This window comes from Aplidium turbinatum, chromosome 15, assembly GCF_918807975.1.
Source record: "Aplidium turbinatum chromosome 15, kaAplTurb1.1, whole genome shotgun sequence".
Taxonomy (NCBI): Eukaryota; Metazoa; Chordata; class Ascidiacea; order Aplousobranchia; family Polyclinidae; genus Aplidium; species Aplidium turbinatum.
Window position 1 is genome coordinate 10,558,296 of NC_137486.1, and position 27,603 is coordinate 10,585,898.

Sequence of the window (27,603 nt, forward strand, 5' to 3'; positions counted from 1 at the left end):
TTTTGAAGGATACGAATTAATTGGAAACAAAATTTCAACCTGTGCGCTGTCAGAAAATGGATCAGCCAATTGGAACAAAGATTTTCCAGAATGTAGACGTGAGGACAGTTTATTGTCAAAAAATAACATACTTCACTTGGAAGATTTTGATAAATCAGGCAAACTACATTCACACCAGTAAACAAGGTTGTTTTGCACCAATTACTATTGAACTGTCGATTTTGGAACCAACCAATTCATTTCATGACAGTGATAATATGTGAGATTTATAATGCAGTAGGCTAGTCTAACAACAGTGGGGTGTAAAATAATGTCAAACCACAAATGTGTAGGCCTTAAAAACAAAACGTTCTTGCAACTTTAGTAGCCTACAAGGTACCGATTTATTATGCTGTTTTACTGTAAATCATACAAGATGCGCCACAGAAGTGGGTATCGCAGGCTGCGGTTTAGCTCGCGGCCGCATGTAGCACACCTTTGCTTTATAGTCGTTAATTCTGACGACGTTTCACAAATCATTGTGAAATTGTTAAAATACCTTACAAATTTAATAATTTCAGCACTTTGTACGCATCCTGAAATTATTCATGGAAATAGTTCTTGCACAAACGGTAGGAAGCTCAATTCATTTTGTTCGCATCAGTGCATGGATAAATATGAACTGATTGGAGCAAATGCGTCCTTTTGTAATCTATCGTCAGACGGCACAGCTAAATGGATGGATGCTTTGCCTGAATGCAAAGGTATTTTATGTGTAGTGTTGATTTGATAAAATTAAGCATGTATTTTAATGTTCAAGCCTAGCTTATTCCTAATTCTAAAAGGACATATCTCATCAGTTATTTGAGGTAGCAACTATCAGAATTAAATTAGTTTGATTAATTTTTTGCTGTTCTTATGATGCTTTGCCTGAATGCTATCACGCCATATATCATAAACATTTGTAAGGTAAAGCAATTATTAGCTTCCTGCGATTATGTTTGTTGCTTGCAGAAATATGTTCCACAACTGACATAGCAAACGGTGTGAGTGATTGCAGCGACCAGAACAGAGTTAATTCAACTTGTAATTACAAATGTACTGACGAGTACTATTTGTTGGGGAATGAATCGTCAACCTGTCGGTCTCAACCACATGGAACTGCTACTTGGGATCCCGAAATTCCTATTTGTCAAAGTAAGTCATTATTCAAACTTTGTAGTATACTGTAAAAATGCTTTGTTATAGATTTTACCAGGCCTTATTAGTTGGTTTGGTTGGTTTTTGAATCTTTATCCTCGGACTGACAAAGCCTTGATAGGTTATTCTTGGTAGTTTCGCATACTTGTAGAGGGTTTTGACGCAGGACCGGTTACCGAGATTGGCAGAGTGAAGTTTTCCGATTGTTGAAGTGTTGTTGCCGGGGAATAATTCTATCCATTTGATGCCGCTGAATGGAGAGCAGTCCTGAAATGCGTTGCCCAAGCGCACACCCCGAGTGTCGAACTTGCGCGCTTGATCTTGAGCCGGACGCGTAATCACTAAGCTAACGGGGCCGACAATTAATTTTTCGCTATTGCAAGACATTGTTGTTGTATTTACACAAGTGACAGTTTTTATTTCACTTTTACTAGACAAAGGTGATTGCCTGAAGGCAAACACTTTAATTGATGTTAATTTCGTTTAATCAGAAAAGTGTTCCGATTTCGAGCTCATAAATGGAAACAGCGAGTGTTCATCCGCAAATTGGATAAAATCTACATGTGAGCATGAGTGTTTTGAAGGATACGAATTAATTGGAAAAAACATTTCGACATGCAGTCTGACAGAAAATGGAACTGCAGAATGGATTAAAGATATTCCAGAATGTAGACGTAAGGACATTTTGTTGTTAAAAATGATCACTGTTAATCTTTGGATAGAAACCAACCCAGTTAATAATTCTTTCACATCCACTTTGTTATTGCTGAACAATGAACATCATTATTTGTGCGCTGTCAGAAAATGGAATAACAAAATGGATTGAACCTTTTCCAGAATGTAGACATGAGGACAGTTTCTTACCAATTACAGCATAAAGTGCATAAAATGTCAATGATCGTTGTTTAAAACACGATATAAATAGGCCTAGTGATCCAATGTCATAATCCCATGTTTTCAGATCCTATGAAACTTTTTTCAACTTTCTTCAAAAACTTCTACACGTTATATCAGGAGTGTGCAACTGTTTTTATCTGCAGCCAAATACAATATAACCTACTTAACCAGATTCAGCATATTGTGCAAACTGTTTTTATCACTTGGGAGATTTTGATAAAACAGGCAAACACGCCAGTAAACAAGGTTGTTTTGCACCAATCATTGTTGAATTTTCGATTTTTGGAATCAACCTATTCATTTCATGGCAGTAGTAAGATGTGAGATTTATAATGCAGTAGGCTAGTCTAACAACAGTGGGGTGTAAAATAATGTCAAACCACAAATGTGTAGGCCTTAAAAACAAAACGTTCTTGCAACTTTAGTAGCCTACAAGGTACCGATTTATTATGCTGTTTTACTGTAAATCGTACAAGATGCGCCACAGAAGTGGGTATCGCAGGCTGCGGTTTAGCTCGCGGCCGCATGTTGCACACCTTTGCTTTATAGTCGTTAATTCTGACGACGTTTCACAAATCATTGTGAAATTGTTAAAATACCTTACAAATTTAATAATTTCAGCATTTTGTACGCATCCTGAAATTATTCATGGAAACAGTTCTTGCACAAACGGTAGGAAGCTCAATTCATCTTGTTCGCATCAGTGCATGGATGGATATGAACTGATTGGAGCAAATGGGTCCTTTTGTAACTTGTCGTCAGACGGCACAGCTAAATGGATGGATACTTTGCCAGAATGCAAAGGTATTTTATATGTAGTGTTGTTTTGATGAAACTTTGATGAAACTAAGCATGTATTTTAATGTTCAAGCCCAGCCTACTTCTAATTCTACAAGGACATATCTCACCAGTTATTTGAGGTAGCAACTATCAGAATGAAATTAGTTTGATTAATTTTTTGCTGTTCTCATGATGCTTTGCCTGAATGCTATCACGCCATATATCATAAACATTTGTAAGGTGAAGCAATCATTAGCATCCTGCGACTATGTTTGTTGCTTGCAGAAATATGTTCCACAACTGACATAGCAAACGGTGTGAGTGATTGCAGTGACCAGAACAGAGTTAATTCAACTTGTAATTACAAATGTACTGACGAGTACTATTTGTTGGGGAATGAATCGTCAACCTGTAGATCTCAACCACATGGAACTGCTACTTGGGATCCCGAAATTCCTATTTGTCAAAGTAAGTCATTATTCAAACGTTCTATACTGTAAAAATAATGTAATATGTTTTGTTGTAGATTTGACCAGGCTATATTGCAAGACATTATTGTTATTTTTACACAAGTGATAGTTTTCACTTCACTTTTACTTGACAAAAGTATTGCCTAAAAGCAAACATTTTATTTGATGCTAATTTCGTTTAATTAGAAAAGTGCTCCGAGGTCGAGCTCATAAATGGAAACAGCGAGTGTTCTTCCGGGAATTGGGTAAACTCTACCTGTGAGCATGAGTGTTTTGAAGGATACGAATTAATTGGAAAAAACATTTGGACGTGCAGTCTGACAAAAAATGGAACTGCAAAATGGATTAAAGATATTCCAGAATGTAGACGTAAGGACATTTTGTTGTTAAAAATTGTCAGTGTTAACCTTGGATAGAAACAGTGGTTAGAAACCAACCCGTTTAATAATAGTTCTTTCACATTTACTTTGTTATTGCTGAACATCATTGTTTGCAGAAATATGTTCCTCTCACAAAATAGCTAATGGTTTGAGTAACTGCGGTGACCACAACAGAATAAATTCAACTTGCAATTACACATGCACTGATGGGTACCATTTGTTGGGTGATGCATCGTCAACGTGTATCTTGACATCGCATGGAACTGCTGTTTGGAAGCCTGAAACTCCTCTATGTCAAAGTAAGTCATTATGCCATAGCTGAAATAGAAATGAAGGAAGCCAAGGTCAGGCCATAAATTGACCAAGGTGACGTTGTAAGACGTCGTACAGTTATTAATGCAGTTAATGCTTTGAGCAAGAAAATATGAGCTATTTACTGTATAGGCCTATAAGCCAATCCTTTATGAAACACTTTTGTTTTTAACATCTATTTCATTTGATTAGAAAAGTGTTCCGAAGTTGAGTTCAGAAATGGAAACAGCACTTGTTCATCTGGAATTTGGATAAACTCGACCTGTGAGCACGAGTGTTTTGAAGGATACGAGTTAATTGGAAACAACACTACAACGTGTACTCTGTCACAAAATGGATCAGCAAAATGGATTGAACCTTTTCCAGAGTGTATACGTAAGGACGAACCAGGTTTTGTAATAAATACCATCAAGGTTTCATGATAAAGATTATAATACTGTAATAAAGGTTTTATTGCACCACCAATCGAAATCTTGGTCATATTTGCAGACTTTTTTTGACGTTCTAGGTATAATATCTGTTTCAAGATAAAAAATAATAGTTAGTTATGATGGCATTTCACGAATTCAATTTTAATTATGAAAGCAATTTCTTAACAGCGTTTTGCACGCATCCTGAAATTGTTCATGGAAACAGTTCTTGCACAAACGGTAGGAAGCCCAATTCATTTTGTTCGCATCAGTGCATGGATGGATATGAACTGATTGGAGCAAATGTGTCCTTTTGTAATCTGTCGTCAGAAGGAACTGCTAGATGGATGGATTCTTTGCCAGAATGTATAGGCAAGTATATTGTATGTAATTGTAAGAAACGATTCTGCACACCAAACGTTACAAAACGGAGAATAGCCTACTCTTCGTGTATCGGATTTCTTAAATCTAAAATTTGTAATCTGCATTTCTTCACGTTAAACCAACCAAAACAGCAAGATTCGCCTTTTTTGCATGGTTTTGTAAAGCGTTAAGAGCAGTGCCTAAAACAGTTGACATAACCTTTATCAAAACCAGAGATGTAGGAGAAGGTCTTGACCTATGAACCGGGTTTACCCATGAGCCACCCCCTTCAAAAAAAAATCTGTTGCACTCTAGCGCCAACGTGTACTATTTCTGAACGTGTTAATGTCTCAGAAGGTTCCATGGAAAATTCTGGGTTAGAGCTGAAAGGCGTTTTCCAGTTGTAAAGAAAGTTCTGTTTTGAGCCTTCGAGAGTAAATTTTTGGTGCCATTGATTTTTTGTTCTGGTACTTAAGGTTTAGCTCAGTGCAGGAAGCTGTATTTCGGATATGCAATGGTAGGCATTAGTGCTGAATCTTAATCAGATTGTGGCTAATAACTTGCTTTAATTTTTTAGTTCTGATGTAAAGCATGCCAATCAGGCTGGTCTTGACCCATGAGCCACCTAGGAGCATGACTCTTGAGCCATGGTTCATGGGTGATGCCATTTATTTCATAGTATGTAAGACTGTATAGGTGTATTATGTTGTAAGTCTTAAGTGTAATTTAGCTTGGTAGGCTAGCCTACTCACCTACTACTACAATAGTACTAGCCTGTTCCTGTAGTTAAGCCAACAGACCAAAGCTGTAGGCCTATTTTCAAAATGTTGCACAATGACTAACAATTTTTTAATCACTTTTTAATTTATATTTATAGCTTACTTATATGTCATTAGTATAGAAATCAAAACATGTCACCTAGTCCTAGACCAAAGTTAAGCAAAAAATGGGGAGACTTCACTGGCCTTGAAATGTCAATGGCACAGCCAAGATATTCTCCAGAATAAGAAAGCAATACGTGCAGCAGCAAGAGATAACAAAGTTGACCGAACCACGCTATCAAGGTATTTGAAAGAAGCACAAACAAGGTAGGCCTAACACCAGGACAGGTGAGGCCATTTCCACATGCTCAACTGAGAAAAAAGTGACAAACCGTAAGTCTAAGCGAGTAAAATCAGCAGTCATCACTGACTCACCGGCTAAAGCAGCATAAAATGCTACCACACCCAATGCTGCTGAAGATGTAAGCCTCCAGGTTGCTGCAAGAAAATCTGCTCAGTTGGGACAAAGAAAAAAAGAGAAAATTTTTTTAAAGTGCTGTCAGAAGATTTGGAAAGTGAAGCTGAAAATGCAACTGTTCTGCATCTTAATGACAACACTTCGGATGAAAGTGAGGGGGACGACACGATCAATGATTCGAAAGATGAAACTACGGTTAGCATTGGGGACTTTGTGGTTTTTAAGTTTTGTGAGAAGCGAGACGTGCACTATATTGGAAAGATCACAAAAGAAAAAAATGATGAGGTTTATGTAAAGGTGTCATTTTTAGAAGGAATTCGAAGGGAAATGATTTTGTTGAACCTGTTGTTGAAGACATTCACACTGTGCAAATATGTGATGTCGTATTGTTACTTCCTCCACCAAATCCTTGTGGCTCCACTAAACGGACACAAGGGATCAAACATTTCTCTGTAGTTTGAACCTGCTACAACATTGAATAGGTTTTGTGTTAAATGCATAAACTGAGGACAATTTCTTTAGCAGCATCTAATGTATTTTATTAATCAGGATCAACTGAAAAAGCTCTCCCTCCCATCAAAATTGGTAGATTTCCTTTCCTTCCTAGCAAAGTCTCAAATGGGGTGGGAGAAGGAAAATGGTCTGCTGAAATCTTTCCCCCACTTGTGCCCAGCCGAACTACTTCCCTCCCCCACCCTTATTTTGAGTAATGCTAGGAGGGGCGAAAAAACTACGGATTTCACTGGGGGGAGTGTTTAGTTGGTCCATTAATAGTACCTTTGTAGCCTACTTTTTGTATGCTTGTGTTTTTTTGCGTCTAAAGTACATTTCATAACAGAAATCAAACAAAATTGGTTGGTTTAATTGCAGTGGCTTATGGGTTAATTTGGGTGGTTCATGGGTTATTACCAGCAGCACCCTTGAGCCACTTTGAAAACTTTCAGGAAAATGTTTATAACAGTTACGCTATTAAAGATATTGATCTGAAACTTGCCCATGATCTGCCCCAATAGTTATGCTAAATGCTTTAAAAATTTGAGCGTTCTAACTTCAGCAAAAAAAAAGTAAACGCAAAAAATCTAAAAAGTGGCTCGTAGGTTAAGAACTTCCCCTACGTATACGCCGCAAATTTTACGCCGTAGACTTGCAGTGTGAACTTTTCGTTTGCGCTAACGCTAACGGCCACATGTTTTTGAATAGTTGTCGCTTGAGGCTACGCCGTAAAGTTTTCGCGGTTTTCTAGCGCATAGCGTCAACGCATACTTTTTAATATCTTTTTTTCGCTACAACACGCCAATACCTTCCAGCGCTGCAGTTGAAAGAATGTTTTCAATGGGCAAAGACATATTGAAACCAAAACACAGAAAAATGTCAGATGAACACTTTCAGATGCTTGTGTTTCTTCGTGAAAATTCAAAATAAAACTTGTTTGTTTTGAGTGGTTTATACCGTGTGAATGTTTGGCACCTAGCAAACTAAATGAGTTTACGCTAGTGTATGCGCATTGCGCTGACGCTGACGCCGCCAACTTTTTTTACAAGTTGCGTTGACGCATACGGCGTATGGATTTTAGAACGTTTGCGTTTACGCTGACGGCATCAATATTTTTTGTATGTGCGTACATCACTGATCAAAACACATTATCATTGTTATAGGCTAGTGGGGCTATGTGTAGGTCTAGCTAAAATACTCCAATTCAAACCAGGCTGACAGTAGATTTCTGTTGGTCAAGGCTAACCTACTGAAATTATAATAAGTATCTTTGATAACAAGATTATATCTTTAATTCTAGCTGCCTGCAACTATCCTGAAATTATTCATGGAAACAGTTCTTGCACAAACGGTAAGAAGCTTAATTCATCTTGTTCGCATCAGTGCATGAATGGATATGAACTGATTGGAGCAAATGTGTCTTTTTGTAATTTGTCGTCAGACGGCACAGCTAAATGGATGGATGCTTTGCCTGAATGTAGAGGTTTGTTCAATAGGGTGAAGCCCTAATACATGAACGGAATCGTTCTTTTTTAAACGCATATTGAGATTGGTGCGTATTTAATGAGTTAAAAACTGCACAAAGTTTGAGCTAGAAACTACGCAAAGTTCATGACACTGGCTAAGCTTTGCTTTTCAGAATAAAAGTTTAAAGAAAACATTGTTATCGTTACTTTTTCTTGGATAACAATTATTTTGCATATTTTCAATTTGTTTGTAGACTAGGCTACATCTTATTCTTTTGTCCAGTCTTATGCAATCTGTACGAAATCAACAACAGCACCAATAATTGTACGAACAGAAGCACCGTCAATTCGACATGCACTGCCGAATGTGACCACGGCTTTGAGTTGGTTGGATACAAAACTTCAACTTGCTTGATGGAAAGTAATACCACTGCCAAATGGTTTCCGCATCCACCTACTTGCCAAGGTTATCAAAATTAATATTCTAACTTTCTTTGCAATATTAATTAGCCTAAGTTCGGATTCCATTCCAATGCTGTGGAAGTTGTGACCATCAGGTTAAAGAATAAATAAAACAGACAACTGATATGAAAGATGCTTTTACGTTCATGGTCACGTCAACATGCGAAAACGTTATTCTGTCAATCACATCACAACCAATCAAGTTATGTTCTGCCTATTTTATAATGGCTTGCATCTTAAAACAAGATCATCAGAACAAAATTTTGGTTTGAACAGGCTTGCCATTTATCCAAAATATAGTTCTAGTCCATGTCTGGTTTGGTTAAGTTCTCGAAGAAACTATTTGCATCTGATTGGCAAAGTATCGAAATAAATGCAGATTATATTATTATTATCGCTTATTGACATCTCGTTATTAACAGCTTAAAAAGTGATCCAGAGTGCAAAGACTAGCTATGGGCCAAAGGTTTTAAGGGCGCACAAACCTATTTTGAGTTGTGGCAAAAATGATGACGCATAATGGTTTCAGGGGACATGATTTAAACCACCAGGAATGGCTTATGCACAACAGACCAATACGCAATGATTATATATTTATATATTTTTGTTTAATTTGTTAGAATGCTACAATTACAGTATTGCATGTCATTCCATTTTGAACTGCCTTGTTAGAATGATAATCAAATTCGGTTTCTGTTGTAAATTCTGAAGATCTTTTGGTTTTAATGTTTAAAATCGATTCTAGATGGTCTTGCGATGTGAGTTCAGATAGTGCCGAGATTAAATCTGATAAAGTGGTCATTCAAAATAAAAATTCAGACGTCATTGATTCAATGCCATTTTTTAAACTCAGCTGTTTGTCATCACATAAACTTACCAAATGGAAACAGCACTTGTACCAACGGAGCAAGCTTGCATTCATCTTGCGAATATCGATGTCTTGATGGATATGAATTGATTGGATCTAGAACATCTTGCTGTAACTTACTGGAGGGAACGAAAAAAGAAGCAGGATGGAGTGGTATTAGCCCAACGTGTAGAGGTGTGTTAATTGATAATAATTATAATCTGTTGTTTTTGTAGTTTACAGTTCTGAAAAGTAACTTACTTTTTTCTCCCCAGTGTAGCCTACTATACGTTTTGAAATTTTGAAAATAAAGCCGTTGTTTAGTTTAGCGTTTACAGAAAAACAGTTCAATATTTTAGAATGCTTTTGGTTCTCGATTTTCAAGAAAGTAATCTGATAAAAATTTATTGAAATGAGGTCAACTTCAGCTACAACAACCACTTTTCAAACCATCGAACGCCAGCATTTGTGATTGGCAGGCTGAGGTTGCCCAACATCATCAGTGTCTCTAACTTTTTACAAGCAGACAAAGTTTTTTTAAAACTAAACTTTATCAGATGTGTTGTTGGATCATCTTGAGGTGGCCATGGTTGGATATATTTTCATTCAGACGTAGCCTACCAGTCATTTCTTGTTGTAGGCCTACTTGCCATACAAATGTAGCCAATATTGCAGTAGCTTTCTATTTGCTAAACCTATGTGCTACAACGTGATGAAGCACTTTTAAAATAGATAAATGCTACCCAGACAGCCACTTTACCTGGTCCAGATCTAGTATAGGTCTGGTCAGATCCGTAGGTCTACCCGATGTGGTAAGATCTGGACCAGATAAAGTGGTAGTCTGGGTACATTCGTCGAATTGCCTAACAAAGATCAACTGTAGTAATTTTCAAAATACAGCATTTATTTTCAGCACTTTGCTCATCGCAATATAACTCCATCGGCATCGCAGCCAGTTGCAGTAGGGACAACAAACTCAATTCTACTTGTAACTACACGTGTGGTGACGGATTTGCTTTAATTGGTGCTCCATCGTCTGTTTGTACATTGCAAAATGAAGACGAAGCCAACTGGATCCCAGCTCCACCTACCTGTCAAGGTAAGGTGGTATCAAACCACTAAATGGGCCATTGGAACGATAATTTGAGCCCGGTACTAATGGAATCCTAGAGTCCCAAACAAGACACGTCTAAGAAAAACACACTATATCAAAATAATGCGCGGTAGCTTTTTCAAGTTCTCAATCCCTTAAAAAGGTTATAGGGCATATAGGCTCATAATATCACTCTGGACCCGAGTCCAAAAGTACCACCTGGACCCCCCTGTCAACGATACTGATCACCAATAAGAATCATGATCTCTTCATGTTTGTTTTAAAATTTCGTCATGATTAGGTAGTAAAAAAGCTTTACTTTTCTTTAGCATTCTGTTCGTTCCATGCGATGTTAAATGGCAGCAGCATTTGTACAGACAATTCCAGTTTAAATTCTGTTTGCAATCATGGATGCCAAACTGACTTTAAGATGATTGGAAGCAAGAGCTCAACTTAAAGCCAGTTTGGCATCCATGATTGCAAACAGAATTTAAACTGGAATTGTCTGTACAAATGCAATTGATTGCATAAAAGATAATTGGAAGCAAGAGCTCAACTTGTGTTCTATTGAGTAATGGGACTGCTGATTGGGAGCCACCAATTCCTCACTGTAGAGGTACTTACAAACATGCAACAACACCAATCTTTGTTCATGTATATCACTTTGTCTAAGTATCGCATGGGTTCTTAAATCGAGGTGAATGAACACCTTGGAGATTGGTAGACAATTTTTAAGGATTCCGTGAAGATTCAATGTAAATCTTATCACGTAACTTTAAAAATGGAATGAATTTTTTCCAAAAAGAAGGCAAACTATATTGAAATATAATTTGTTCTCTTTTCTGTTCCTAAAGACACTAAATGTTGTTACATCTCGCGTGGGTTTCATTCATTGTGTTCCTCCATTTGAGATCTCAGTTTGGCATGTCATTTCATCCCATTTTAATCGGTCAACTAAATACAATAGCTTGACGAATTTCGCATCGCTTTGATCACACTTGTTGTAAGGCAAAGAACGGTGTTAGAAATTTATTGAACCCTGTTTTAATGGCACAATGGTGACTTATGCTTCAATTATTCTATAGGCTAGCCATTCCTTTAGCGCTGAGGAGGAACAAATTTTAATATCATGTTTATAAAAAAAATTTAAACAGTAGATTTATGATCTGGAAAGAATATCGCAAGCTATGTTTTCAACATAGTATAGGCCTAACTAGAAAATGGTTCATAAAAAAGTATTTTTTTTCTTATATAGGCCTATGCACAAACTCACAGCAAAATAAAATACAGAATTTAAACTAAGATTTAAAATTAAACAAAACTTTCTGAACAGATAAATCTTTTCAGCTACAGAAATACTATCCACGTGTCAATCGGTTTTACTATGTACACAGCCTTCTGCCAAGCTCACGAATTGCCGACGAAAATAAGTTCTTGCACTAACGGGGATGACGTAGGCTCCATATGTACTTTCCGATGCAACGAAGAAGATCAGTCCACTGCTACTTATATGTCTTCTACGTGTGTTATGAAAGAAAATGGCCATGCCATGTGGGAGCCACCGATTCATAATTGCGCATGTAATGTTCTGGTTTGCTTAGTTTTATGCTTTGCTGAATAACTCACAATTTACGTTAGGTTATCATCAGTACAGTAGATACAAGAGATAGCACAAAAATGCAAGATAAGATTTCAAAAAAGTTAGATACCAGAAACGTAAAATTATAGAATGTGGGTTTTTGTGCAATCAAGCTAAAATACATTAAGATTGCTAAGGTTTTTGGCAAATCGTATTCTTTCGAAAATAATATTAAGTGAAGATGAAGCCACTTTAATAACAGTTATTTCTCAGAATTTGTAGTGAACATTTTTTTGTTTGAGCTTATAAGGCCGAGAGTCTATCTTTTTACCACTTGATATTCCAGACTGCACTGCAAAGCTTCTAAAGATCAGCAATTTTTGGATTTCATTACTCAAGTGACTTTCCACTTTGTGAGGTTGATTGAACAGGGCCGTTGAAGAGATATTTTGGGCCCGGTATCAATGAGATTCTTGGGCCTCAAATTAAGACAATTCTAATAAACACGCAGTGGTTTCTCACGCTTCCAGGCCCTTTGGAAAGGTTCTGGACCCCTGAAATAATTTCGGGTCCGGGTCCAAAAGTACCCCCTAGACCCCCCTGTCAAAGCTACTGGGGTTAAAGATGGTGCAACTGTTAATGATGTGGTCTACAATCTGCTTCTTAGCAGCACCACATTCATAGGAATAGGAAGATACCATGCTATATTGAAGCATGGTTGAGTAGAAAAACTCGACGACCGTACAAAGACAATTGATGCGCACTTACACCTGCCCAAACGGGACCGGTGTCAGCGCTAATGGATAAACAACGAAGTCTTGTGATATTTGACTTCCCCTCAGAATTGTCATTTATGGTCCACAAAAGAATTATAGAGATGTGTTATTTGTCAGTTTCATAAGCAAAATTAAAAAAAGCTGACACCCATGGGTGTTAATTTTCTCTGAAAGCTTGCGAGCCATAGGAATCGTGACCACTAAAGCTCTTCAGATGTTAGGAATCCTGAGATTGTGCAAATAAAAAGAAAGGGATCTATGTAACCAAGACTTTAGGAGAAGTACCAGCATAGAGTGCAACCTCAGAACAAATCTTTTTTGGCCCTGGAGACTTGTATCATAAAATGATGTTATCAAAGACGTTTTTACGTAAACAGCAATTAACATGTTTTATGTATTTAAATTTAGAAATTCTATTGCAGTAGCGATAGCCTCGCGCCCTGATGCAATTGTGGGAGTCGCCTCCGCTGCAATAGCCCTTCTCTTTGTCATATTGATTCTTAGCGTCTTAACTTTCAGGAGGTGGGTTTCTGTTTTGACAATAGATTACATTTTTTTGTAAATCATTATCCCTGCATTGCAAAATATGCACCCTATGTGTGGCAATAAAGTTCCAAAGCGATCATTACATATTTATGCTATTCATGATTAGGCCATTTCAGTTGCAAGTCCAAACCTATACTCAGGGATGGGAAAGATCACCAGTTATGGCGATCTTAAAGATCAAGATTACCAAAAATAAGTGATCTTAAAAATCAAGATCAGATTATCAAAACAACGTGATCTTGAAGATCAAGATCAATGTTGTGAACTTGAAGATCACAATCACTTTCAAAACCGCTTCTTCTGTACCTGAAAAAATGAAGTTTTTGATCAATTTTGCTGCAAAAAGAATCACTATAAGTACAGTATAAGCAACCTGGTTGGTATTGCAAACTGTAGATCACCAAAATAAAAGTGATCTTCAAGATCAAGATCACGTCCATCTCTGCCTATACTTACTATACATGAATTTACAGTGTGTTTTTATGAGATAGGTTTCACCATATCTACATTAAAAATCTTTTTGTCAGCATCTATTTGTCCAATGTCCACTAACAGAAGTTTCTCCAGTATATATAAGCTAATAATGTAGATTTCATGGTTCTCAATTCTTTATACAGTTATGCAAAAGATCATCTGGTAAGAGTATCCACCAGGTTATCATATGGTGATTACATAGATTTTGTTTTAGGAGCAAAATGGTTGAAAAGCCTGGTCAATTTGATCGAAAAATAAAGAGCCCAAAATGTAGATATTAGGCTAGCCTATAGGCTACTGTGAACTCATGTTCAGCAAACGTTTCGAAAACGAAACTGTGTTTGCCTTCAGTTAGAGTACATTTTAGCAGTAAATAAAAATAGTTTAAAACAGTTTAGTTTTCAAAATGTTTACTGCGCTCTTTTTTATTTGGTTGTGTTTTTCTCTTTTTTTCATATCTACATATAGCACTACACTGCCTCCTCGTAATATTTCCTATTTCATTTACTTTAACAGGAATTCCAGTGGTCTTGAAAGTTCTGCACTTATTTCAAGTTAAGAAGGGAACTTGTAGTCAACAGAAACGTTTCTAACGTGAAGACTTCCCGCCAAAACTAGAATAAAAATTCAAAGAAAAATAATGACTGTTCAAGTGGTCTTGTGTGTTAAGGTTTATTAAATTGCTTTTGTTGAAATGTTCACATCGGTGCAGTCCATGTTTTTGTCGTTGTGATACCTCGCATTCTTGAACATTTAAGGCTTTGTAACTAAATAATAACTTCTTCTTAGCTTTATTTTGATGTTGATATGTGGAGTAAAAAACGTCTACAATTACCTTGTTTTTATTTTTTTGAGCATTTTCATCTGATTACGTCATCGGTCGTATGAAACAAATGTAAGATTAGCTTTAAAAAATTAAACCAACGTATTCGTATGTTTCATTTTGTAAAAAAGAACCGTTGACTTTATTACTGTACTTTATTTTTTGAACGTTTTTATCAGGCAACAGTGACCGTGAAGTGTTACAGTCGTAGTATAGGCTACAGTAGTATAATGAATCAAGTTGTGTTGCGATAAGCACACTTAACTGAAGATAACTTTGAATTGTTTACCCCAGTGTATAGTTTGCTGCCAGTATAGTGGAACCAGACGGAAGACACTTAGTCACGTGTTTCGCCCCAAAAACCGAGAAATAAAACTTAATTTTTTTGGATTTTGCAATTTTTTTCGCTTGCTTACTAAAATTGTGACTGGAATTATGAGGACGTCGCAAGCAGATGTTTCAAACCAACAGAGGTTTTAGGTGGTAGAACTTGGTCATCCGCCAAGCAAGTCTGAAAACTAATCCACTATTTCGAAGTAAAACATTGCTTGTTCAACTCCATTAATTAACAATTAAATTAACCTACTCCATCAGTATAGTTATTCTAAAGGCTATCTAAAACTTGTTAAAAAGTTACTGTAATCCTTCCTGCATTTGGTCATAAAAATGATTTTAAATTAAACTTAAATGTTGAACTACAACTTCGACACAAATTTGAAAGTTTTCAACAACCAGCTTACGCCTGGAGTCGAACCAGGATGGCATGATTGGAAAGCGAGCGCTTTACACGTTGTGTCACACCACCGCCAGAATCTATCAGGACTTAAAAAAAACTTTAGAATTAGATTGGCTTTCGTTTATTACGTAGGACGCACGATAGTTGTGTATTTTTGTTTTCTCAGTACCACCGAACGTGACAGACGGTAATATTTTAACAAAATCAATTATATTTATGCGTGAGATGCTGCATATGCCTAGTCATAGTCTCTACATCCTAACTTGCAAAAACCCAAGTTAACTACTCAGCGTATTTCATTATTTGCCTCGTGAATTTTATTAATTTTTTTTGTTGAAGAAGATTGTTAAAAGAGAAGAATCAAGTAGCTGGCCTATGAACTAATGTTTTTTTCTTAATCAGCAGTCTATCAGCGCTCACAGTTTTGCCATGACTGTGATTACAACGAAACATTGATTACAAATGAAAAAGGGCGAATTTATTTCTAAAGGTCGCAAACAATTCTACTAATTTTTGATAAAATTTTTTGTAAAACATTAAATCAGCAACAAAGATTTCTAATTTTTGATTTTGTGTGCCAACACATAGCTCATAACATAGTTTTGTCAATGTCATCAATCGTCATAAGTGCGTCGCGAGTTCAGCAAATTCTTTTTAGTGTGTCGCTTCGAAACTTATGAAACATTAGTTTCCATTAGGAGACGCAATATACCAAAAATTAAGACAATTTTTTTAGGGGTCCGCTACCGCTTTGAAGGCACCAAAAGGGGCCGTCAAAACAAAAAAGGTAGAGAACCACTGCTCTAACCACTAAGCCACAGAACTTATAACTTTAAGGGCAGGTATCCAGAAAAATAAATTTTTCTACAGACTGATATACGAAGTGAAAACACTGATCGTGCTTATGCATAGAACTTATGGTAAATAATAATTAATATAAAATTTCTAAGCGATAAAATAGCGGGAGCACATCACGTTTCACACATTTGGATTTCACGCTAGTTGCTGGTTTCGAGCTGCAGCTCAAATTGATGTTACATTACATAAAATGTTGCGTTAAATATGATAGATTTTATTATATACATAGAAGCCTAATAATTTTAAAAGATGTGGTAGAAACCACACTTACTTCCCAAAGACAAGATTAGACTAGAGTTATATAAGGTATCTGTCAATAGAAGAAACTAATTAAATTGGAGAAATGCTGTATTTTTTTCTTCTGTGGATCACGTTTCTGTGTTTTCTTCAGTGCACATTAGACAGATAAATAACTAAATAAAATTATATCGAATAGATATGTATCAGTTCAATTTCTCATTATCACCTTGAGAAAGGCAATCTTTCTGACCTAGAAAACTGTCACGTTTGATACAGCAGTGAATTCACAAAGTGCAGCCTGCACTCAATTACAGAAGTCAGCTGCATAGCTGTCTGGTGAGAACGTCTGCGTAACGTTTGAAAGGACGTGAATTCGACACCGCTCCAGAGCACGCGGCTGTGTTTCCACAAAGACACTTAATGGCATGCCAAAATAATGGGAGCATCTGACTCGAAGAATAAATCTCCCTTTGCTGATGCCTGTTACCTGTTGTGTACTGTACGTTGTTGTTGGCTACGTAGGCTACGTTGTTGCAATGGGCGCAAATAAAAACTTGATTATATTATCAAGGATAAAAACTATGAATATATGATTGGTGAACTGTCTCTTTCAATAGCGAATGCTAAGTTTCTTTGCCGATGCAATTTTATGATAATAAAGTTGCACATGTGAAGGGAATGACAAAATTTCATGTCTTTAGAGAGTTTTGTATTTCTATTTTACCTTATACACCAATCATATATGTATAAAATGGGGACAAAATAATTTTTGTTTGATTGATTGAATAATTGTGAGAATCTTTATCATCGGACTGAGAAAGCCTTTTCTAATGGCATGGAAGTTTCGCGTACTCGTCAGAACAAGTGACGCATTTGCGTGAATATTGTCAATACATCATTCGATTCAGTGTCGTTGAATGGAGAGAAATCCTTGAAATGCGCTGTTCAAGCGAGCATCTCGAGAGTTGATCCGCCGTTCTGTGATCGGGCCCTTTCTTTGTTCACAAAGTCGGGCGTTCAACAAAACGTGCTATCGGGGCAGCCTTACGTAACTACATGATTAATGATTTTTTGCAATGGTGTTTCGTACATCCTGTATTGACAATAACTAATAATAATAACAATCGTGTTTCTAATTGCGCCCATTGCGATAACATACAGTCGCCTACACTGCGATCACAGATGCGATACAACAGACGACAGGAAGCAGCGAAGTGACATGTAGTCTTCGAGTCAGCTGCTCCCCTTATTTTGGCTTGCCATTAAGTGTCTTTGCCGAGACACAGCCGCGTGCTCTGGAGCGGTGTAGAACCCACGTTCTTTTAAACGTCGCGAATGTCTATATAACTATGTCAAAGAGATCAATAAACCACAGACCAACCTTTTTTCTCAAAGCAAAAGTAGGGTGTGGTAAGCTAATGAAACTTTGCTAAGACACAATAATAATTATGTTCCGTGACAAAGTTGTAAGTACTTTCCTAATAATATATGATAAACCATAAGAAAAAATAAAGATTCGTGCAAGTCGTGACACTGGTACCACAAAAACGAATGACATGTTGTATCAGCAGCTATTGAGTGGAATTGGTTGGCGAGTTTTGAGAGGTATTTTTGATATTTGTTTTCGACAACTGAAATAGCTGAAAAAAGACTGAAAAAATGCAAAATCTGAAAGGATTCGTTCTTGTGACAGTTTTCTTGAAACTAGGATGTTGCCAAAAATTGGTAAGCTTTATTATCAAAATGTATTTGCTTGTTGTTTGTCATTTTCAAAGTTCTGTTGCAACTGTCTCTTGAAAAAGTGCCATTGTGAAACTTGGCACAGTATTATGGACCATGCTACGATGCTATCGGTAAAGATGGTACAAATGCATTAATAAGCATAATCGAAAACTGTTGAATTAAAAAAACTAAACAGTCGAAGAAAAATTTAACATTAGCAGCTTTAAACAATGGTCTCAATCCAAATCATCAGTAGAAATGTCAATGATTTTTTAGACCAACTTTCTGTTGTGAAAACGTAGCCTATCTCCATTTTTGATCCATTGATTTGATCTTTATGCTCGGACTGGGAAAAACTTCTTTGAAAGCTTAATCCAGGCAGTTTCGCATACTTGTAAAGGCTTTGAACCATTGAAGCAGGCCCACTTACCAAGATTGACAGAGTGGAGTTTCCGATGGTTGTTGAAGTGTTGTTGCCAGAAAATTATTCTATCCACCAAGTGTCGTTCAATGGAGAGCAGTTTTGAAATGCGTTGCTCAAGCGCACACCCCGAGAACCGAACCGGGGCCGCTTGATCTTGAGTCAGGCGCGTACCCACTGAGCTAACGGGGCGGACTTGTAACACTTTCTTCTGCTACTAAAATTGTGCAAGAATAACTTTTTTTATTTTTGTGCATGTTTGCTAGCTGAGCACGAAATATATTATCGGACATGCAGAGTCAGAACACGATTGCAAACTTAATTGCACAATAAACATCAATAGAGACCAGGCGGTAGAGTTACCTATTTAGTTGGAATTCAATTAAGAAACGTTTTACAATAAAATCTCGCTTTAAAAGCTATAACTTCTGACTAAAGTTTGCTTATTTGGCATGACTAATCTGTTTATAGCCTATTTCATGAACACGGTCAATTTCATGTTGTAACATAGTTTTGCGTTTTACAAGATTACACGTTTAAAATTTAATTGAAACACAATATCAATTAATGTTAGGCCTATATGTTGCAATTAGTAGTAGGCCTTATACACAATTCAATTAAAGTTTTTAAAATACGAGTGTACCCCACCAAGGGCTACATCACTTCTTGAAATGCTAGGCTATGTGTTACAAATAAAGCCTATTGTGTTAATCCATTTGATGGCAATCGGCTAATAACGTTCACCTTTTTGTAGAATGCTGAACACTGGATTACACAACTTAACATGACGTCCCACTCACCTGGACAGCCTTATTTTTCTCATGTGACACCATTGGAAAGTTCGCAATCTGATACATCGCTGGATAGCCAAGGTGCAACAAGACATACCAGTTCCAATGACTACGTATTATTTACGGTTAGTAAGTCACAAAAAGATTAAAAATGCATTAAGACAAAGCAGCAAGTAAACCATTCTGATTTATCCACACCGCAAGAATTTTAGATGTTGCCACTGTGCTAAGTTGTTCATTGCTACCGTTCGCACCAAAGCTTTGTGCTTCGTAAAATATTGATCTCGAGCACTTTGTAGCCTACCGTGCATGTTTTGTCGCTTTTAGCTGTTTCTAGGCCCCTGTTGTGTTATGATAATCAGGTAATCATTATTTTTTGCCTTGGTTTGACATGAAAAAGTCCTTTTCAGAATGAGAAGTTTCGGTATTTGTTTTATTTCTGATTCCAAATCATATTTTGCTTTAGTAATTGGAAATAAAAAATAAATCTGAAACTTCAGATTCTGAAAAGTTTTTTTTTCGTGTCAACGTGCTTTTTTTTAAATATGTAGGCGAATGCGACTATGTTAATCCCTCTTACTTCATTTTAGCCGAGCAATAACCTCGTCTCAATGTACACCTTGCCAATATACGAAGTCTTACACCACGTCAGAGGTTGGCCGGTTGACATTCACATCATTGATCCTGCCACAGGAATTATGACAAACCACACTCTGGGACCCCGAGAAAAGGATGCCTTTACTGTGATACTTCCTCCTGGTAAGAACACGCAACCTTCAAGATTATCTGTTATGTTGTTGTCTATTCGTGGGATAAAAATAATTTACAACCTTACGCAGCTGAGAAAACAAGCGACTAGTCTCATGGTAGCCTAGTGTAGCCTACCTGAACAACAAAAGTGTTTTTATAGGCCTACCAACAATAATTTTGAGTTTTAGAAACAAATCTTGTCAATAAGTTAATGATGGTTACAAGTCAAAAATAAAACAAAAAGACAAAGCGATTTTCCAACCTAACTGTTAAGAAAAAACTGCTTTTGTTTGACGTGAGAATAGAAATTGTAAAAGTGCTTTAGATAGCTTTATTTTCGTAAAGGTGTCAGAATATAGTAACCTACTATAAGCTATATGTTAAAAGTAATGTTTTATTACGATGTTATCCTTTCAATCTATTATTATCCTTATTCGTTGAAAACTTATAAACAATGTTTTTATTTCAGAGCACTTTATAGCATGGAGATTTAAACCTCGCAGAGATGCAGCTTATTCTTTAACCTCTCTAACGTCGGTGCCAGAGTTCAGATTTGAAGATGGAAAGATACATCTTCGAAAATCTATGCTCAAACGATTTCCTCAGTATTCTCGCATTTTAAGAAGACTCACATATCCTGATGATCACTGACTACATTTCAAAAAATAAAAATAGAACTCAACAAAACTTTTTCAGGAACCTCAAGTTAAAACAACTTTCTATTTTCGTTTGTCTACGTTGTCGCCTCAAAACGCATAACACTGATATGAATATATTGTTCTTCGTTTTGTACAATACAATATTTCATATGTAAAGCTATACCAAGATAATTGAATTGATTTATGCACGCACACATTTACAGTACAGTGGCGCACGCAAGATTTTCTTGAAAGTGGGGGAACATTTCATTTTTCCCCTTTTTTAAAACAATGTTTATTTACTAGGCTACTACATTAGCCAGCACAGGCTTGTTATGCCCAATGGCCATCCTACCTTAACAATACCAACTTTAAGCAATCTAAACATTTTAATAATGTGGTTATGACAGAAACCGTTAAATAATTTTGCAAAGTAAAATATTGCTACACTAAATAATAGGCTAAGCCTGAAACATTAATTCATTTTGGTGATAAGCATATCTTTGCTTTTTCATTTTCAAAAATACACGTGTAGGCTACCAGTTCTTTTGGCCTTGAGGAAGGCAAGTTGAAGTAAGTTAGTTGAACGACGCATAGTCCAAAGTGCTGTAGTTTACCACGTATTGCACGGATATTGCACGTACTACACACTAGATTTTGAAAAGTTAAAACCAAATTTTAATATTTGCAAGAGTTTATATTTTCTTTTCAAATGACCTTTAAAAGCAATAAACTTCAACACAGTTGTTTTCTGAACTTATTCATAAAAAAATTGCAAATGCAGATTAATGCTCATAATAAATGAAGGCTGGGTTGATCATGGCTAATATGGCATAAAGACTTTAATTAAGTGTTACAGTCAGAATAGAAGTGAATGAGTTTAGGCCTATACAGTAGTAGCCTAAGTCATTGATACAGGTAATTTTTAGTTTGGAAGTGGGATAAGCCAAGTGCTCCATGAATGTTTTGCTTATTTAGCCTGGAAAACGAAATCGTATGCAAGCGAAAGGATTCAAATGTCTGCTTTTCCAACTTCTATTTCGAGGACCAACACAGGCTGCCATGGCCTTGTCGCACTCACATAGACGTCGTCCTAAGCCAGAACCCCCTAAATGGAAATAAGTGAATTGCATCGTTCTAGCAAAGACTGATAACATGCTGTTGCTTTTCATGCATACTCATCAGCCATCACTACAACTTTAAATGCTAGAATTTAAATAATAATAATTTTATCGATATTAACTATTGTATAAAAATCGATTTCAGTACGGTACCAACTTCTTCAGAATATTCAAGTAAATGTTACCTATCCCGTTGTTATGCCATAACAACAGTTTATAACCTTCCACAAAGCGAAAACAGGACTGTCATAGAAAGTTTCATTTTACCAAAGTTGAGATGGCACCAAGTCAAACAAACATTTGTGGCTAGAATAAATTTGTCCTCAACTCTCAATCCAATTTTGTGCGTATCATTCATTGCAAGGCCTAAAAAAACGCTACTAAGTAAAAACATCGCGCTTAGAATCTAGTTTTTAACCGAGTAAAGTTTCGAAAACTGACTCAGTGTTAAGAATTTACGAGCAGGAAAACATTTTCAACGCATTGTTGCAAATAAACAAATCTTTGTTTTGAGTTTACTAATTATGTTATTTGACTCATTCTGAAACGGTTGCTTAGCCGTTACTTAGGCATCAAGTTTCTCAGTAGCGCATTTTCTATTTTAATAATACTAGAGATAATTTGTAAAACTAAAATAATCTCGCATCGATGAATCAAGTATCCACTATTGCTCCACCGCAGAGGCCACTTGGTCGGGGCTTGTTGGGCCAATGTCTTTAAGTTTATCTAATGCTTGGATTTTATTCTTGGTCAGGCCGCAATAGTGACGTAGCTGGAATTTTTTTAGGGGACCAAAGCAACTGTGGGGGGGGAAACGTTACTTAAAATGGTCCCCCATATGGTCCCCCATAATCATCATCATTGTTCCTTCCTCTCGCCGAGAAATGGAGGCAATGATCCGCCAAGTTTCTCTATTGAGAGATTTTTCTACTGTAGTTTTGCAATCAAATCCTGAACAGTCTCTAAGTCCAAATTCTTGGTGGTCTGCCACTATTTTGTTTTCCGTTTATTTTTCCTTCTAATAGTTGTTTTTGCATAGGATTATTGCGAATCGTGACCAAAATGTTTCAATTTGTTTGTTTGAATTGTTTGTAGAATAATGAATTCAATCCATAGTATTAAAATATTGTGAAAGTATTAAGACATTTTTTCGGGATGGGATGGCAAGACAATACTTGGGGAGCGATTTCCCTCCCACAAGCCCTCCGTGTTCACGTCCCTAGACGGCAGGTCACTGTGGGTAGGGTCACACCAGCAACAACTTTGTAAATGACACAAGTTATCTTCTTTCTGGAAACCGTAGCATAACTTGGAACAATAAGCATCCACGCATCTTGGACCTGGTCATAACACAGGTTGACTAAATATATTAGCCTACTGTGCGAGCGAACATCTTTGATTGCAAAGTAGCCTATACTTACTGCAAGTAGTAGACCTCTTTTCACATCTGAACCTGTACGAAGTCTTTAACAATGCTGGCAAACCTTTATTAGATCTCCTGCTTATTTCATCAAAGCATTTGTCGTGAGATCGGCAGCATCTGCGGAGCAAGTAATAACGAAAATTATACATGTCTCAGAGAGTTAAAATATCAGCATGGCTGGCTTGATTTTGCTTTATTTCCATTAAAAGTGTCTTTTATATTGAGAAATTTGTTTTGTTTCGTATAGAAATAAAAGCAGTTTAATTAGTAGGCTATCACATTTATTTAAAAAAACTGAATTCTAGAGAAATTTCGAACGCGGATTGCAATTTTGAATGTCTTTTTAATTTTATTTAATGATGTATTTTTATTACTTCAACTAAACTCTTCGAAGATTTATCTCGGTTTACCGATCATGATTAGTAGACCTTCAGTTTTGCCAGTTTATTTTAGTCTATGGTTAGGCTACACTTTTAGACCCTAATAGGCTATTGTAACTGTTCGACCTTATGAATACGTAACACAAAAACAATTGCAATTTCTGAATAATAGATTACGTTTCAAGTTTGATCTTGTAAAGAATTTACTTGTTTTGTTTTATTTCATATCACCCGTTTTTTTTCGTAAAAAGAAAATAGGTTCCAACGTCCCAAGTTTTATGTTGTCGGTATAGGTAGAGGAACTATAAGTTCTTTTTGTATCATTTTAAAAATCGCTTATGCATATGAAGGTTTTCACAAAAAAGTACGAATTAATGTTTAGCCTACACATTTTGAATACAAAAGACTTTGACAAAGTAAATCTAAATCACAATAGTGATCAATCATGGCTTACTTGCAGGGCTGTTACTGCCATAGACTTTTGCGAGAAAAGTGAGCGTTAACACTGGCCTCCAATAGTCACATATTTTCAGCATAATACTGGACTATAGCCAGGGATATCTATAACTACGGGATTGGAAACTCTATTCAGTGCTATACATCAGTAGGGTCATCACATTACTACGACTACAAAAAGATTAACAAAATACAATACCCACTAAAAGATATACACAATTCGATTTTACAATAATAATACAAAATGTACACTCACATTAAAACTAAATTGATGTATAAAAGATTAAAAGTATATTTACGCTGCTAGAACAAAAAAAACGATGAATCCAAAAAATGAATGAATGCAATGAGTCCAAAAACCGCCTACTGTTGTTCTTTGGCATTTTGCGTACTGCAAATCGGATCAGAAGTAAATGAGGACTGTTCAGCAATTAGTGAAATGTGCTGTTGTATCATCAACTTGTTCACAGAAACCAATCCAGTACGAAACCAATACGTTTACAATGTTATCAGAACTAAAACCAATAGTCATTCTGGAAATTTTTTAAGCAGCAAACAAAATACTACATGACTGCACTAATGGAATACAAACAAATAAACAAACCAGGCAAGCGCAGTCCTTACAATTTACAGGTGAATTGATTGTTACACTTTTGGTTGTTCGTTTAGCCTACCACTTGCTGCCCTTTGAGGTCAATTTATGTGAATATTTATCACAGCAGCGCACAAAGAAAAGTGACCCTACTGGTGTATAAAATGGTTTTCAGTTCCACAGAGTTTCCAATCCCGTAGTTATAGATATCCCTGACTATAGCCTACCGAGAACCCGAATAAAAGTGTAGTAGGCTAAAGCCTAATTATTACTGTGTGAAAGCGGCAAGTCTTCACCTGTAGCAGATTAACAAGAGAACTATTTCTCTTATTGGCTCTTTTTAACTTAATCTTCTTCTGGGGATGGATGGCAGTTCTTAGCGTTTCTTACCTGTCAAGGCTATCCACAGTTCTCCCTTTACTATTGCCTGGTCCACACCAGCATCCGTATCTGGCGTACCTGCTTCCAATGTACGCCAAGTTTGTTGCACTCCAAGATCTTCCAATGTAACACAAAAGTTGTCGTCCAAGGTTGAAGGATTGAGGACCGGATGCACGTCTTCCTTCTGTGGGATGGTTTACTATCTGCATCAACAAGTATGATCTGTGTCAGCTATCCACTCATTGAATTAAATGTTTTTAGTGATCTTTGAAATATTGTTTAATGAGACTTGACACTGGTAGAATAAGATTACTTATCAACTAGGCTACACGGTTGCTGCCTTTCACTTTTTAAGCCTATGAGATACGCATCTGGCTTTGGTCTATTGTAAACGGCTGTAAGATTGTGTGATTGCAAAAAAATGAAATTAGGCCTAGCCTACATCTCTGGAACAAAGTGAATAATAAATGAGGACTTGTTTCGATTGCTCAATGGAAACCTTGAATCTATAGGCCTACCTAAAGCAAATTGGTTTGCACCTCAAATTTAATATATGCTAAGGCTAGATCACAGTTTGTCCAATTTTGATGTAACAAATGGTCTGTGTTGGTAGCTTTTCAACCAATGGTATGTGCTGCTAAGTCGTTTGCGGGGCTGTTAACAGGATTTCTCAGGCCCGGTACCAATTTATTTTCGGGCCTCCTTCATCGACAATGTTATGAATATAAAGGTTGTGTAGGTGACAAACTTTTATTGATGTGCTGTTAAAATGAGGAAAATGAGGATGACACATGCCGTTCAAAACAGAAAATTAAGAGGAATATCATTTAAGGCCGAAACGGTGTGCACTGTCTGCAGTTAGGCTATATATATTATTATATTCTCAAAGGCATTGAAATTTTTCTACATACCACTATAGGCCTATGCGCTTATCACAATCTTGGCGATGCTGGTAGCCTGTAATGCAATAGCTTGCTCTTGTTTGTAGTGTCTGTCTTGTCAGATGTAGAGCTTTTTGTTATTCTGTGCTCGATCAAACCCGATATACCAAAAGCATGGTTGTTTAACAAAATAATCTTGCGCAATCTTAAAATTTCCTGAACTGCAAAACCCACTATCTTTATCTAGCGGTTGCTTTTTTGAACTTTTATTTGTCACATGACGCTAGAGTATTACTTCTCGATTCCATTGATATTTCACTGGTTATTTTAGGCTCACCAGAAGAGAAATTACAGCAAAGTTAGTGCAGACGGTCAGAAAGTTTTCAATTTGATTTAAGCGGTTTTGGTATAATTTTTAGTGCAGAAATAGGGATAGCAATCTTCATACCTGTGCTACTTCAGTTTTTGAGTTTAAACAAACATTAGTCTGTTTAATTTGAAATTCGTGTCTCGGGTTATTTCACGAAATATTCGTGGTTAGGGAAATCACTATACGGTAGACTAAACATTAGTAATTTATCCTGCAAAGCAGACTATTGTTTAGAAACGAAAATTTGTTTCTTCGAAGCGTATACCAGTACGGTACTGCATAAGAAATTAGTTGCCTGACCATTGACCAACCATTTCTAAGAGAGGGATCACAGATATTGTACTCGTTCCTATTACAAGAAAAATATATTTTATTACAATGTATTGTCGATAAATGCAATGTCTACGCTCATACAGTCAAAAAGATGATAGCCTACTAGCCTATATTCTGTTTTCACATAGGCTACTAGATTAAACTAAATTCTTATTTTACTGTTTGGTGGCTGCAGTGGCTATTTTACCACCAGAGAGTTGAAGCGGGCCCGGTCTTTCACCACGGTTGAAGTGGTTGTTTTAACCTCTGATAGCAATTCCTTTAGATCTGATTATATAAAGATCTTAATAATGTTTGAAGTCGCGGGGTATCTTTTAAATCCGGGCCCCTTAAATATTCTGGGACCGGGTCCTCCTGGTTGTTTGAACAGATTTCTGGAAAGTGCTGACAGTTACAAACAAGATATGGAAGTGAATCAAACCCTGTAGTCCTACGCCTACCAAAGAAGTTTCAAATAGTTCCAGATAGCTTATCACTGCTCCAAGTTAAAAGAAGGGTTTGATTGCTTGTTTCGTTTATGACACAAGCTATCCCGCTAACAGCTGCTAGTGCTATCTCGACCTTTCGATAACTTACCAGCAGAAAACAGGCTAGAAACACCAACCAAAACGATGGAAACAAAATCTTTGACATTCCGCAGCCTTCTTTTTCACAAAGTAGACTACAACTTAATCATTCCTGTGACAAAAATTTTTAGTTAGGGCTCAGCAATGTCGCAGTTTGCTCGATAGATGTAAAACGCTTTTGACTTTGCAAACACGTAAGACCAAGTAAGCTAACCTGCCTACGGTTTGATTCTTCAAATGACGTTGAAACGATTTAAAGTTGACAGCTTCAAAGAGACTGGCGTCAAAGCATTAGGTGGCCGCCTTAATTGATCGCTCGCACTGTATGTCCTAGTCTATGTGGCTCATTTTATTGA

The 27,603-nt window shown here is 36.6% G+C and overlaps 2 protein-coding genes across 2 annotated transcripts; one reads left to right on the plus strand and one right to left on the minus strand.

The window, feature by feature from the left end:
- The first annotated feature begins 646 nt into the window (after positions 1–646).
- Positions 647–12,011, plus strand: LOC145783958 (C4b-binding protein alpha chain-like). Its single transcript, XM_082595719.1, has 15 exons — positions 647–743; positions 994–1,176; positions 1,671–1,853; positions 2,698–2,880; positions 3,142–3,324; positions 3,513–3,695; positions 3,823–4,005; positions 4,211–4,393; positions 4,618–4,800; positions 6,107–6,225; positions 6,580–6,736; positions 7,823–8,005; positions 8,272–8,409; positions 10,211–10,396; positions 11,785–12,011. The coding sequence occupies exons 1-15, from the start codon at positions 647–649 to the stop codon at positions 12,009–12,011; spliced, it is 2,571 nt and encodes an 856-aa protein (XP_082451845.1).
- An 8,789-nt stretch (positions 12,012–20,800) lies between these two features.
- Positions 20,801–27,361, minus strand: LOC145784770 (basic phospholipase A2 6-like). Its single transcript, XM_082596619.1, has 4 exons — positions 27,258–27,361; positions 25,107–25,300; positions 23,287–23,405; positions 20,801–21,852 (listed from the first exon to the last, which is right to left on the minus strand). The coding sequence occupies exons 1-4, from the start codon at positions 27,312–27,314 to the stop codon at positions 21,719–21,721; spliced, it is 504 nt and encodes a 167-aa protein (XP_082452745.1). The 5' UTR covers positions 27,315–27,361; the 3' UTR covers positions 20,801–21,718.
- Positions 27,362–27,603: the final 242 nt, after the last annotated feature.